Source organism: Lactuca sativa, chromosome 9, assembly GCF_002870075.4.
Source record: "Lactuca sativa cultivar Salinas chromosome 9, Lsat_Salinas_v11, whole genome shotgun sequence".
In the NCBI taxonomy this organism is placed as follows: domain Eukaryota; kingdom Viridiplantae; phylum Streptophyta; class Magnoliopsida; order Asterales; family Asteraceae; genus Lactuca; species Lactuca sativa.
In genome coordinates, this window is record NC_056631.2 from 200,664,768 (window position 1) to 200,680,356 (window position 15,589).

The following is a 15,589-nucleotide window of genomic DNA, read 5'->3' on the forward strand; positions in this document are numbered from 1 at the left end:
GTGCACTATATAAGCACCATTGTAGTCCCAACACCCTTCCTCTTATCAGCCTCCATCCCAAAATCGACCCTCCTTGGAAACCCTAATTTATTCTGAGCATTTTGAGCTTTTAGAGTGAATAATAGGCTTTCTTGGTTGTGAAGGAAGATCATCAAGTAAGTGGCTTTGCTCTCAAGATTTTGGATCCAACATTGTCTCTTCATTGTGCATCTTGTGGAGGTAAAAAGCTTCAACATTGATGTATGTTTCTTATGAATCTAGTTTTAACTCAAAGCTATCAGCTTTTTGTCCCAAACTTGATCCTTGTGAGTAGGAGGTACTCCAAGACGTTTGAGTTGTCCTTTCAGAGGTTTTAGGGTGTGTTAAGTCATAAAAATGTGTTCCTGGTCATTAGTTTCTCTCCATGCATGAGCTAGATTGTCTTAATAGGTAAAGAAGCTAGGATTTTTGGAGCTAAGGTCATAATAGTCATGCTAAACCATAAAGTTGGAAACTTTATGGTTAAGGGCATCCTTTTGAGCCTAGATCTGGATTTTGGACATAAACGCTTAAGGATTATGCACTTAATGGGTAAGGTAGTGAGCAGTTGCGTATGTTGGGCGTACCAAGGGGTACGTTGCGCATACGTGGTCAGCTCCCTGATCTTTGGTCAATCGTGTAGTACAACCCGCATACGTAAGGAGTACGCCCCATGTGCTCATTGAGTCAACTCGGTTGACTTAGTTGACTTTGACCTAGATTTTTACTAGGGTTTGACCTAGGGGTATTTTAGGTATTTTGACCTATATGTTGAGATTGTGTCATTGAATTTATTAAGGTGACTGGTAGAGTTGATCTCGGAGCAGCGTGCTATTCAGTTTGCTTATCTGTCTCTAAGGTGAGTTTTCTCACTATATCCATGGGTCGAAGGCGCCAATGCCGACCCATTACTTGTTATGTGGAATGCTAGTTGTCTCTGTGATGCTTGAATGAAAGACCAAGATCTGACCTTATCAATTGTATGAAAGACCAGGATCTGGTCCCTGGCACTTGTATGTAAGACCAAGATTCGGCCCTCGACATTATAAGGAAAGACCATGGGGTAGCCCATGACACTTGTATGTAAGACTGGGAGTTGGCCCTCGACATTGCAAGGAAAGACCATGGGGGTAGCCCATGACACTTGTATGTTTTGGGTGTGTGGTATTTTAAGGAACTCACTAAGGTTTATGCTTACAGTTTATGTTTATGGTTTCAGGTACTTCTGATTCAAAAGGGAAGGACCTGACGTAATGGCACAACATCCTCCCTCATGATTTCAACATTTGGAATAATTGTACTCTGATGTTTAGAATATTATGACTTAATGTTGGTTTTGAACAATTAACGAATGATTTGATAGACTTTTAAATGAAAATTTTTATTACCATTTTCGAGATGTTACAACGAGATGCTTCACTGTTTTTTGATCGATATTCCGACGATTGAATTTTGGACACCCTTATATGCAGATAGTCACGTAGATTGGTTGGAATGTGATGTAAGTTATATAATTATGTGTTCATTATGTACTACGCTTCCAATAACAATAATTACTTTACTATAAACTTTTTGATTGGCATCACATCATGTTGTGTATCTCATTGTTGATAGAGCATAGACGTGATGATGCTCGGTGGACAATTGTGTTGTCAACTTTCAACACTAATGCACTTGACTAAAGTGACATGGATGACAGATCCGTTTATCCAGCGTTGGCAAATTGTGATACAATATAATTGTGTTTGGATTACATTACATAAGTAATATTAATTTATAATATAATGTTATTAGATGATTAATTAATTATCCCAACCTTTTGTGTGGCGTTACATCCTAATCAACATGTTGAGTGCTCACTGGTTTTTGGGTGTTTTGCATTTGAAGACATTGAAAATGACTATATATGATAGTCACTGGAAGAGCGAATATTGCTCAAAAGATGAGGATTAGTTTATAAGTATGCGAGCCCGCATCCACAAACTGCTAATGAGTACAAACTACTGGGGTACCGAACCAATTTATACAATCTCAGTTGAGAGTTTCAACATGACCCTTGAAAAGGCCATAAACAGATTAACAGTAGAGGGGAATGTGATGTGTTTTTGTGATGGTTCGTCGATATGTTGATCGATGGGAAATCGTATTGTATAGAGGGTAAAAACGATTCACAAGCCATGTCATATCGTAAACAATTAGCAAAAAAAATTTAGAATACGACGACAAAGTCTATTTGAATATTGTACTATTATTTAAAACAAATTTAAGTTTATGAATTTATTGTTTTTTTTGTTAAGATTTCATATACTAGATTTTATAAAAAGTAATATCATACAAAATCACCAAAACACATATTATACAAAAAAATAATAATATAAAATATATTCTGGAACGATTGTCCGGAATCCTACCCTGGTATTTCGGAGACTCCGGGCAAAATGATCATTTTACAAAATCAAAAAAATTTGGATTATTTTTTTCAAAAATTTCTTCTATGTTGATTAGATTACTGATAAGATTTCTCATATACCATTACGATATTACCTACAAAAATCATAGTAAAATACTTATCTCTCTAGTTTTGCTTAAATCCGGAAAGTGATTTATGAGCTTAACATAATTTGTTTTTTTTCTTCCTTTTTTATTGTTTGTGTTCTTACTATATATATATATATATATATATATATATATATATATATATATATATATATATATATATATATATATATATATATATATATATATATATAGGCTTAGGTTATTTTATTTTTACTAACTATTGTGTGCCAGAATGCACAAATCTGGACCACCAGATGAAATAGAATCAAAGATCATGATTTGAGGGTTTATGATATCACAATAGGGTAACATGTACTATATAATCACACAAATTCCAGCATAAGGGCATTTTAGTCAATTAACCTATATTAAAAAATGAAAATTTCGGATTTTTAGGGATAATTAATTCCTTTATTTTTTAAAATCTGAATATTTTAAATTAATTCAAATTTAAAAATCTGATTTTATTCTGTCAGAATGTCAAACATTAATTAGTAAAAATATTTTCGATTTTATTCTTGCGGAATATATTTCCAATGCATATATTTTTTATAATTAACCTGATTTAATAATTCAACATATATTCTTCATATACATTAGAACCTGAATACAAAATCATACATATTCTTACAAACTAATAGTCTTATACAATTTAATATAGTTATACATATTTTAACAGAATATCATCAAAAATGAATAAAAATATCAAGAAATAACATTCTTAAATATACAATTATTAAGCAAATACACATGATCTTCATCAATGGTCCAAATAATGCACTTGATTCAAACTATGATGAAAATGTGACATATCATCGCAAGAATGTAATTCTTCGCAAAATATATTTGTTGTTGAACTCGATTCCAAATCTTTCTCTTGTATGATCAATATTAAATTTCTTCTTCAAGCCATTCTGAAAAGAATAAGATGCATTATTCGTTAGTATTACCAGTGAAGCTAATGTACTTGTTGTTAACAAACATTATCAAAGACATTCTAACAGAATGCATTTATACAAATAAATTCTGACTGAATACAAACATTACTATGCAACAGAAACTATATAATAGAGAATGATAGCATATTCTAACAGAATGCATTTCATTTTTCCTATATTGTAATGTTTTTTACTTTTCCTATATTGACAAATAAGGAGATTGAAATCGAATTCTGTCAGAATAATAGACATTCTAAGGGTTTTGACAGAATACATACCACATGACCAGATTCTAACAGAATGTATTTTATTTTTTCTATCTTGCAATGTTTTTTACTTTTCCTATATTGACAAATAAGGAGGGATTGAAATCGAATTCTGTCAGAATAATAGACATTCTAAGAGTTTTGACAGAATACATTCTCTTTTAGGCATTTCCACAAACACCTTTCGTGCAACATATATAGATAATATAGAATCAAAGCTCAAAGTATTAAAAAAAAACATCCAACAAGTGAAGATTTTTGTGTATGGTGAGTGTGGCTTGGCTTTCAATCACAAATAAAGAAAAAAAAAGAAAATCTAAATTAAACAACACCAATTGAAGAATCATTTGACAATCCATCTAAAGTGACAAAGAGGAATAGATAACAATTGTGTGTATGAAAAACGAAAAAGATAGACCTGAAGAGCTTGGAGGGTAGAGAACTTGAAATCGAGTTTTTCGCCTAATTTAAAGTCAACATACGATGCTGAAGAGGAATTGCGCTTGTGAAACCTATTCATCATCTTCTGCTTCATCATCTCATTCATTCTGATTAGCAGCCAATCTTCAGAATCGTTTGAACTTATAATCTTCATAACCAGAAGGTGATTTTAGGGTTTATTGCGGCTGTGGTGGTCGTGGTATCCGATGACTTTCGTGATTTAGGGTTAGGTTATGTATTAGGGGAGCAGAAGATGAAGGCATGTCATTCTTTCTCCTTTTTATTTTAGTGATTTTAAAATCAAATCCTCCATTTATCTCAATTACCATAAATTTAGAGTCATAATTTACTAATTTACCCTTATTAATTTATTTAATGATTAAATTATTCCTAAATTCCTATTGTTGCATTACATAATAGTTGCTAGAAATATATATATATATATATATATATATATATATATATATATATATATATATATATATATATATTGATGAACCAATAGATAAAAAAGAAATTAATGTTACAATAAATAATTAATTAAAGTAGAAGACTTTGATAATTTATAAACTTACCATAAAAAATCAAACATATATTACCAATTTTCCTGGAATCTTATATCATAAACGTTGAACCAAAATTTCTACCCACATAAATGTAACAACTTACCAACCACTTTAATCATCATTCAATTTTGCCTCACTTAACCCATCTACTTCCCTCACTGTTTCTATTTCATCCCCCAAAATCTTCCATAATTTCTTCAATGGCGTCATCACCAGAACTCCTCCATTATTTCCCACCTTTTCTACAAGTATACAACGACGGCCGGATCGAACGCCTGATCACCACCCCCCGCCTCCCACCATCAACCGACCCCATCACCGGTGTCCAGTCCAGAGACGTAGTAATCTCATTTGACCACGAAACCAAATCCCGTATATTTCTCCCAAAAATCAACCCTCAAGATCCACCAAAAAAGCTTCCGCTCATCATCTACATCCACGGCGGCGGATTTTGCATCGGATCACCGGTGAACATCGTGACTCACAGCTTCCTCACGCCGCTAGTCTCCCAAACCCCAGCTGTCGCCATCGCCGTTGGTTACAGGCTTGCCCCGGAAAACCCTCTACCTACTAGGCCTGGCAATCGTGTCGTGTTCGGGTTGGCGTGTCGCGGGTTGGCGGGTTGGCGTGTCAAAATATGTCAACCCAAACACGACCAATTTAAATATACAGGTCACGGGTTGGCGGGTCACGGGTTGGCGGGTTTGGAACGTAAACCCATATATGACCCGCCAACCCATTTATTTATACGGGTTTATAGGTTGGCGGGTTCGTGGGTCATATTTGGGTTCGTGGGTCCGAATTTTAGACATTTAAGTCTTAAACATTCAAATGAAAATTAAAAACATTCATAGAAATATGTTACAGACTTAGCCTTATAGGTCACGACTTACGACCTTAGACCATTCACCACGAGTCAAAATGTCAAAACAGTCAAATGGTCTATGAATCAATGGTATATATTATATAATATTTATTAAATATTAATACTTGATACATAAATACATTTAAAAATAAAATAAATTTTTTATTAAGAATATAAACGGGTTGGCGGGTCAACCCGTTTATTTTTTGAGAAACCCATATATGACCCATTTAATAAATGGGTTGGTGGGTTGGCGTGTTAGCGGGTTAGCAGGTTGAAAAACTCAACCCAAACCCATTTATTTCGTGTCGTGTCGCGGGTCGTGTCACGTGTCGTGTCGAGAATTGCCAGCCCTACTACCTACCGCCTACCATGACTGCTGGGCTGCATTCAAGTGGATCGCCGCTCATTCAACCGGGTCAGGACCCGACCCGTGGATCAACGATTACGTGGATACAAGTCGGGTTTTCTTGGTGGGTGAGAGTGCCGGGGCGAACTTGGCCCATTATGTTACGGTTCAAGCCGGAGTCAGTAAACCCGGTTTGGATATCCAGGGTTTGATCGCATTGCACCCGTATTTCTCTGAGAAAGAACCCGACAAGATGATACAGTATTTGTATCCGGGTAGTTCTTCGTCGGATGATGACCCGAAACTCAACCCACGTTCAGATCCGGATCTTGAGAAAATGGGTTGCTCGAGGGTGTTCATAATGGTTGCCGAAAAGGATTTTTTGAAACAAAGAGGGATAGATTATATGGAGACATTAAAGAAGAGTAAATGGGAAGGAAGTGTGGAGTTTGTGGAGAATGAAGGAGAAGATCATTGTTTTTATTTGTTTAACCCAAGAAGTGAAAAGGCCAAGGGAGTAATTCAAATGTTGATTTCTTTTGTAAACCAAGCATAGGGATATTTATGTCATTTTTATTTAATGGGTCGTTATTAAACCACTCAAATAAGAGTTGATGTTGTAAGTTTATATTAGAAATCCATAAAATATAATTTTGTTAAATAAAATATAATTAAAAATCGCTTCTACAACAAAACTTTCTATGTATTGTGGTGACTTATAATTTACTAATAGGAAAAAATGAATATATTGGTGTTAAGAATATAAGCTCAGTATTAAATCTAGTAAACTAGTATGAAGTTTGAATTAAAATCAAATAATGTATCCTAAAACATCATGTTTAAAATTTCTTCCATGATTTTCACAAAGATGATTCTTGTAAGAGAGAACTGAGTTATATGAATAAAAAAAACATAAATAAATCTTATATAGGATTAAAGGAATTGAAGAATTTTTATGATACATGATTATGATGAGGGTTGTTGATTATCATATAAAATAAGATAGTTTTATGGATGTAATACATAAACTTATATATTTAATAAAATAAGATAATTTAATGGATTAAATACCTAAATTTATATATTTAATAACTGAATATTAACTTTTGCTCTTATTAGTATCCTTAAAATTTTGAGATGAAAGAGTTTTATGGGCCTTGTTCCACTTAAAGAATAATGATTACTATTAATAGGCCGCATAAGTAGATGGCCCAATAGTGAATGGATTTTAGAAGTTTCGCCCTTGTTGGTACAAAGAAAAGTACAATCCATCAAGCATATATTACAATCAAATATTAACGCCAAAGATCATCAAATCGCCGGAGAAACGAGACATCGATCATCTCCACCACGCAGAGCCAAGCCAACCTACACAGAAACAGAAATGGCAAGAGAAGTATCGGAAAGCTGTATGGATAGTTTGCTTACAGAGATTGTTTCTTCGTATTGCAATGTGCTATACGTTAGTAAGCCGGAGCTCGCTGCTCGGAGAATCGAAGCCATCGGCTACCAAGTAGGCCACCAGCTCTCTGAAAGGTATACATGTCATATCGCACAAGCTAACTGCTTTCCTCGAATTAGTCTGAAATGTCAGTTGTTTTGTTTAATCGATTCTAGTTTTATTTTTATTGGATCGTATTTGGGCTTTTAGCCCTAGAATCGCATTTGTTCATCTGGATCTTTAAATTTCAATCATCGAATCGTAAATGTAGTAATGTACATTATCGTTTTTCAATTTTATTGCTGGGGTACTCAGGATCCAGATCTGTTAGCTCTTATTATCCAGATCTAGAGATTCATCACCTAATCGATTTCTTAGCTGAATAATTATGTTGCTAGATATCGTAATTCCCCGATCAGATTACTCATCGAGTTTTGTCAAATGGAATTCGTGATTTGCAATATATATGATTTCATTACTCCATTGCCTCCAAAACCAGAAACATCCGATTCAAGCTGTTACTGATTTCATCTTTTTGTCAGGTACACAATGGAGCGACCACGTTTCAGTGATCACCTGGAGGCAATCAAGTTCATCTGTAAAGATTTCTGGTCTGAGCTCTTCAAGAAACAGATAGATAATCTAAAGACGAATCATAGAGTAAGTTCCACTTTCATACAACAAGTAAAAGATTGCTAGATTAAATGACATTTTGATATAATGAATTCATGCATATTCTTCTAGGGTACATTTGTTTTGCAAGATGATAAATTTGCATGGGTTTCTCGCATGTCTTCAACTGAGAATTCTGGTTCAACTCAAGAACCTGGAATTGGAAACAAAGCAGCAGAAGCAAGTAGCATGCATCTGTATTTCCCTTGTGGAATTATAAGGGGAGCTCTTTCAAATTTGGGCATTTCTTGTGCTGTGTCTGCAGATATTTCCAACCTCCCTGCTTGTAAGTTTTCATCTGATTCTTACTCAATATTTTGGTCAAATAAACATTAAATCAAAAAACTTTTTATGAACTGATTATATTTTGTATACATTGATGATCAGGTTCATTTGTGATCCGGATAAAGGTGTAGCAAAAATATCTGTAACTGTAAGTAACTCTGCAACTGTTGTTTGTATGTTAACCGTTGACAGTTGAAATCAAACTGTAAAATTGATATTCATGTTATGCACTTATAATATATATATTTTTTTCAAATATATAATCATTATTAACTATATATTATTTTTGTTTAATTTAAAAGAAGTTTTAAGAGGAAGAAGATATTTTTATAAGGGTATATTGCCGTATTGGTCCTAGGGGGTGCTTCGGATTGCTTATTAAAAGTGTTTATTGACTTATTGTCTTTTTTAAAAAGACAATAAACTTTAAAGTTATAAGTTAATAAGCCATTTTTTTTAAAGTGTTTGGATTAACTTTTATATGTATAATGACCAAAAATGACATGCTTAGGGCATCTCCAACCCAACACTATACTCTACACTAAACTCATTTTTACACTAAAATCCTCCAACCCCACACTAAACCTAACACTATATATATAGTGTTGTTTAAACTTTAAATATAATGCTATACTATTCATAAACACTATCTTTTACATTATAAAATTTGGATAAAATAGAATATACCTCGAATATTTTTTTTAATGTTGATTATATACAAAACTAATTAAAAACATGTAAAACTATTTTGATATAAAATTTTATACATGAAATACAACTAACCAAAGCATGAACTAGAAATGGTGGAACAGGTTAGTTTACCCGTTGAAACACCCTTTTGGCAGTTCCATCTTGACTCGAGACGATGTGGCCAATGCTACCACTTTGGCCCACTCCAAAATGTTGTGGCCAATGGTACCACTTTGGCCCACTCCAAAATGTTGTGGCCAATGGTACCACTTTGACCCAGTCCAAAATGTTGTGGACTCTGTCCAACCTTACAAATTTATAACTATTAAGTATTTTTACATAATATTTTATACTTTAATCATTTCAAAAGTTTGACAAATATTAATTCTACATAATATATTTTTTTTTACAAAATTTATAATATTTTGATTAGACCATGATAAAAATAGAAATTATGTTCATACAAAAGGAAAATATAAATATTAAATAATACCTAAAAATAATGTATGAAAATACAAATTGTAAATAATTTCTAAAAAAAACACGTTATGTCATATTACATTCCTCTTCGTAATTCACATCTCACGTAATAATAGCTTGTATCGTTTCTATATACAAATTTTTATGGTTTGTATGATGTATACTTGGACCTTTTTCATTAGTTTCAGTATTAGTATCATCTTATATACCTACATCATTCAGGTTGTAGGATGCTTGTTGTACCTTGTCGAATGTTTCATCAAACCTACCATCCCTTCTAATATAGTTATGGATCGTCATCGATGCTACCACAACATACTTGGTGGTTTTACATATAATTAACATGCACCTCTCAATAATATCCACCTAGTTTTCCACATTCCAAAAGTTTGTTAGATGATATATCTCAATGACAGAATGCTAATAGTTTAATGTTTGTTTCGGTCTCCTGGGAGTACATATAACAATTGGGAGTACGTATAACAACAATCTGTCTACATTGAAAATCTGGTATATGATAACGAATATTTGTACCTTTGTATGGAGCAAGATACCCTATACTATTCGGGTATTTGACGTCGACAACATAATCTGTAATGACATGACGAATAAAACAAACATTTGTTATTTGTTTCAAAATGTAAGAAAAGTATAAAACTTGCATTACTAAAAAGTTATACTAACCACCGGTTGAACGTGGAAATTGAAGTTCATGTTTGTATATGACTTTATTGAAAAATTTTGTGTCATATGTGGTCCCCTCCCATCCGATGCATACAAATGTAAATGACTTCATTGAAAATTATTGTGTCATGTGTGGTCCCCTCCCATCCGATACATATAAATGTAAAACACGTTATATTCATAAACAATCTTTGTATTTTGTGTAGTATCTCTTTTGACCAATGTACTTAGTTTCATCTCGTTTGTCAAACTGATGTTTCACGTGTCGCATCAATAAAGTCAATGCGATCCTACAAATACAAGATATCATAATTATTTCATTTATTAAAGTTCGACTGCTATTAAAATGCCTAGAATATTAGATAGTACAAAAGATTATTTGATATATATTTAGGTACATCTTCATTATAGTTAGCGGCTGGTTTGAAGATGTTGTTAATTCACTTAAACACGATTTTTAAAACGGTATGGAAATGCCTATGAATCGTTTCCTCGGAATAATTAAAAGCTTATTGCATTAACTTATTTGTACATCCATGAGCCGACTTCATCAAGAAGATTTCTAGTGACTACTTGATAGATACATTACGTGTTTGTTTCAACCCGTAATTTCTAGCAAGATATGTGTATAACTTTCTAAATACTAGACGTGCAATCTAAACATTTATACGTCTATTATGGTCATTTATGTGTGATGAGCGTTACGAGCTATTATTATTCCCTTTACATATGATACTTAGAACTTTTAAGATTCTATATCCTTGTCCACCCAATTTTCTTGGTTACCGTTATATAAATTACAATCATCACTGTCTAACCTACATAATACAAATATAAAATGTAAATAACATAATGTCAACATAATACAAATATAAAATGCCAAGTATATAATGTCATATAGATAAACACATATATGACAATAACATATAAAATGACAAATCATTACGGTGACAAATGATTATTCCATAAGTAACTTAAGGAACTCCATATTCACTTAGTGAGTCGTTGGAAGCATAAAAGTTTCATGATTTTGCTTTTTGGTGAAGACGTGTAATGCTTGTGAACACATTCTCAAACCTTCTTCGAAACTTGGAAAAGAGATCACAATCTTCATGCAAACTAGTATTGTTGGAGAGAGATTGGTTGGTGGAAAAGTTTGTGTGTTTCTTGATGATAGGACATCTGCTAAAACATCTAGTTTTCCCTTGTAAGATTTTTATCCTTGGGCGAACGACTATTGACAATATCCTTATGCTTTTTCCTTTTAGGGAAACTATAGAAAAGAAGCTCATTGTCACCTAAATTGATTTCATCAGTATCTCTTTTGACCTCCATATTCTCTTCAAGTTAACATCATTTCGACTACTATCGCTTTGGAATTGGAACCGAGTCATAGTCTAATGTCTGATGACAACGTAACCTCGAAACAAAAGGAGCATACTACATCTCGTATATCTCTAATTTGAGTCCCTAATTTTGACAAAGTCTTTTATCTTATGACAAGATAAACAGAATTTAAAAAGTTGTGAACCAGTCGTGAAAGGGTAATGAACATGTTTCCTACACGTCCTAATATTTAGAAAGTTATGTATAGATCTTTGTTAGAAATCACGGGTTTAAACAAACACATAATATATCTATTGAAGAATCGGTTGTAATTTTTTTGATGACTTTAATTTATGGATGTACGAATAGGTGCGTGCAAGAACTTTTTGTTCATTCCGGGGAAACAGTTCATAGGCAGTTCCATATGGTTTTTAAAGTCGTGCTTAAGTTAAGTAGTGACATCATCTGGCCAACAGCCAAGTATAATGAAGATGTACCCGAATATATTAAATAATCATCGGCACTATCCAATGTTCCAGGTATTTTTATGGTAGTTAAACTTTAATAAATATATTAATTATGATATAGTGTATTTGTACGATCGCATTGACGCTATCGATAAGACACACGTGAGGGCATCGGTTCGAGCGTGGGGAGTGAAGTACAATGGTTGAAGGAATATGCAACACAATATATAATGATAGTTTGTGATTTTAACATGTATTTTACATTTGTATGAACCGGGTGAGAGGGGTACCACACATCACAAGAATTTTCAATGAAGCCTTATACAAACTTGAAACTTTAATTTTCACATGCAACGGATGGTTAGTATAATTTTTTTAGTAATGCAACTTTTTTGTTTTTCATACCGCTTGATGCTAGCTGAGATGGGTACCGTAAATAATTATTTTATTTGTCATTACAAATAAATATTACTTTGTCAATGCTCGATACCCAAATAGTAGAAGGTATCTAACTTTATACAACAATACATACATTTGTTATCATATACCGGATTTTTGACATTGACGGATTGTTGTTATGTGTGCTTGCAAAGAGTTGAAAGAGACATTTAACCAGTGTTGCAGAAATCGGCTTTGACGGCCGATTAATCGCTTGGCGGCCTCGAACTGATTACGAATAGGGTGATTGGCAGAAATTGGTCAAAATCGGTCAAACTCGGGCTTGGCAGTTCTTGGCGGCCTTGGCGATCCTCGGCGGTCATAGGCGGGAAATATTTAAAAAATTCAAAAAAAATATATTTTTCAAATATTTCACCAAAATTTTAAATTTTTAAGCTTTCAAAATTTAAAATATTATACTAAAATTTTTAAATTTTCAAAATTTGTAATTTTTAAATTTCCAAATACTTAATTTTTTAGGAAATATTAATTTTTAAATAATTTTATTAATAATTTAGGGTCCCTAATTAATCATCGATTAATCACCGTCGAGTTTGATTAATCGTTTATCGTCAGACGAACACCGAGCTATCGCCGAGCGATTTTTACAACCTTGCATTTAACTATCAATGAATTTTTGGAGTGTAAAAGGTAAGTGGGCATCATTGAGAGATATGCATGTTAATTATATGTACACATACCAAGTAAATATTGTGATAGAATCGATGGCGATCAATAATTATTTAAGAAGTAATAGTAGGTTTGATGTAACATTTAAAAAAACACAACAAAAATCCTACAATCCCAATGATGTAGGGACATAAGGTGGTACTAATAATGAAACTCGTGAAGAATGTCCAGCTTCAAGTATGCATCATATGAACTATAATGATTCATATATGGAAGCGATAAGATATATAATTGCACGAGATATGAAATCATGGGGACCTATGTTATCAATAGTGCACTATAGTGGTGTTATAGCGTCGCTATAACGTTTATCGGAGGTTCAAAGGTACATAAATGCTATTTCAAAATAGCGTTTACGAATAGCGGTGACACTATTAGCGGCGCTATTGAACGTTATTTACCGCGCTACGCATCACCATTATAAGCGGCGCTACAGCCGATTATGCACTTTTGTACATGTTGGTCAATTGGCTACTCCACAGTATGTGTTGTTTCCTTTATTCTTTTCCTTTCAACATACAAACACACTGCAACATACAACGCTACACTGTTTACACTTATAAACTCGTGACTGTCAAATACTTCAATCACTCACTGTGAATCTATGTTAAATGTTAAATGTGATGTTTCCTTTAATCCTTTAATGTTAAGTGTTTCTCTTTCAATGTTTCACACTTATAAACTCGTTAATTTGTGAATTTATGAATCATAGAAACAATCAATCACTCAATGTGAATATGTGATTTAGCCTTTAGGAACATAAGTCAGTGAATTTATGAAGTTATGATTTTAAATTCTTAATTTGTATCCATATATCATATATGTTTGTTTAATATATAATATTAATACTTTAGTATATAAACCCTATATAAATATATAATATAAAATTATAAATTATATGTAATATTAAAAAACCATTATACCACCACGATAACTGCTATTTCAAATAGCAGCATGTGACCGCTATTGAAATTTTAACCGCGGTAATTACATAGATGGGGACGGATGTAATATGACATTACATATTATTTTTTTAGGAATTATTTTCATTTGGTATGAATGTAAAATTTATAATATTATCATGGTCTAATTAAAAAAATTATAAATATTGTAAAAAAAAGGTTACATTATATATTTTAACATTTGTCAAAAAAAAAAAAACTAAATGATTAAATATAAAATATTATATGTAAAAATGTTAAATAGTTCTAAATATGTAGCATATCTCTTTTGGTTATTTGGTTATTATATATATATATATATATATATAGAAGCTAATCCAAACATTTTTTTAAAGGAAGAATTTCATCTATGTCTTAAATAAACAACAAAATATCATATTTGCCCTACCTTATACACACACACACTTACACTTTCAAAATATCATATTTGTCCAAAAATCCTTTTTTTAAACAATTTTAATCATTTTAAATCCTTGTTTTTGTCAATTGACTATTATGCCCTTTTATAAAGCTACCTTTTAATTATCATCTATATCTCTACAAACTTTCAAAATATCATATTTACCCAAATAGACTTCGTTGATAATATTTTTTATAACCAACAAAATCCCTAAAATAATACTACAAATTAATGTACAACTTCAGATTCACATGGTACAAAGGAGGTCTCATGAAGATGGAACAATTTTCTGCACATGATCAGAAAGTAGTATGTGAACTGTGTATATAATGAAATGAACATGCCTTCATAAGAAAGAGTTTTGGTATTCGAAGCATCTTTCTGCCAACTTTCCACCAACTTCCAGAAAACTCACACATCTGAAGGAACTTTTCCAATTAATGATAGTTCCTGTTTAACTTGCTCTGACGTCTGTACACCAAAATGGTATCAAGAATTCAAGAAATTGAATGGTAATCTGCTTGTTAAGACCATATAACATGGCCTTAAAAACAAAATAAAACACATAGATTCACAGATAGAAAAAACTATGAAGACATGTGTTGGAAGCAATAACAAATTAGATTGGAGTACTTAGCAAGTTAGCATAGTTAAAATGATGACTTTAAGTAATAAAAAAGTGTTTAGGCTAATATAAGCATTTTTTAATAGTTTTTTTGTAATGATAATAGGCACTTATTCAAAAAAAATGTTTATTGAGTTAAATAACTAATACCAAAATCCTTTTAGTTGAATACAAGCTAATATAATTCTTATGATTTATGAATGAAATGTTTGCCGTTAATATTTTTATAATTGAATATATGATGTGTTTAGTTTTTTGAAAGTTTATATAAACACGTAATGATGCCATAACTGGAAGAATCAATACGTTTTAAAATAAGAAACGTTTGCGATTGTGACATTCCATGAATTCTAGCATAAGTTTTATCTCTTCTGCTGGTTTTCGTTATGTGGTTAATTACAAATTCCATCCTTTTACTTACCATCAA

General features: G+C 32.3%; 2 protein-coding genes across 4 annotated transcripts; both read left to right on the forward strand.

Moving 5' to 3' along the window:
* Nucleotides 1–4,929: 4,929 nt before the first annotated feature.
* LOC111903201 (probable carboxylesterase 12) lies at nucleotides 4,930–6,587 on the forward strand. Its single transcript, XM_023898985.3, has 2 exons — nucleotides 4,930–5,373; nucleotides 6,005–6,587. The coding sequence occupies exons 1-2, from the start codon at nucleotides 4,989–4,991 to the stop codon at nucleotides 6,556–6,558; spliced, it is 939 nt and encodes a 312-aa protein (XP_023754753.1). The 5' UTR covers nucleotides 4,930–4,988; the 3' UTR covers nucleotides 6,559–6,587.
* A 696-nt stretch (nucleotides 6,588–7,283) lies between these two features.
* LOC111903156 (uncharacterized) lies at nucleotides 7,284–12,417 on the forward strand. Of its 3 annotated transcripts, none has more exons than XM_023898934.3 (5): nucleotides 7,284–7,538; nucleotides 7,986–8,103; nucleotides 8,188–8,401; nucleotides 8,503–8,548; nucleotides 11,950–12,417. In XM_023898934.3, exons 1-4 carry the CDS (start codon nucleotides 7,387–7,389, stop codon nucleotides 8,529–8,531), a joined length of 513 nt encoding a protein of 170 aa, XP_023754702.1. In that variant the 5' UTR covers nucleotides 7,284–7,386; the 3' UTR covers nucleotides 8,532–8,548; nucleotides 11,950–12,417. The 3 variants fall into 3 exon arrangements, with proteins under 3 accessions (XP_023754702.1, XP_023754703.1, XP_042754223.1); XM_023898935.3 differs by lacking the exon at nucleotides 11,950–12,417 and adding an exon at nucleotides 9,793–10,319; XM_042898289.2 differs by lacking the exon at nucleotides 11,950–12,417 and having other exon boundaries at nucleotides 7,287–7,538; nucleotides 8,503–8,678.
* Nucleotides 12,418–15,589: the final 3,172 nt, after the last annotated feature.

Excerpts from the sequence above, each read along its gene's own strand:
- LOC111903201 (XM_023898985.3), top strand. The coding sequence starts at position 4,989 with ATGGCGTCATCACCAGAACTCCTCCATTATTTCCCACCTTTTCTACAA. Across the intron at positions 5,374-6,004 it reads ACCTACTAGGCCTGGCAATC|CCCTACTACCTACCGCCTAC; the intron begins GTGTCGTGTTCG and ends GAGAATTGCCAG.
- LOC111903156 (XM_023898934.3), top strand. The coding sequence starts at position 7,387 with ATGGCAAGAGAAGTATCGGAAAGCTGTATGGATAGTTTGCTTACAGAG. Across the intron at positions 8,104-8,187 it reads ATCTAAAGACGAATCATAGA|GGTACATTTGTTTTGCAAGA; the intron begins GTAAGTTCCACT and ends ATATTCTTCTAG. Across the intron at positions 8,402-8,502 it reads TATTTCCAACCTCCCTGCTT|GTTCATTTGTGATCCGGATA; the intron begins GTAAGTTTTCAT and ends ATTGATGATCAG.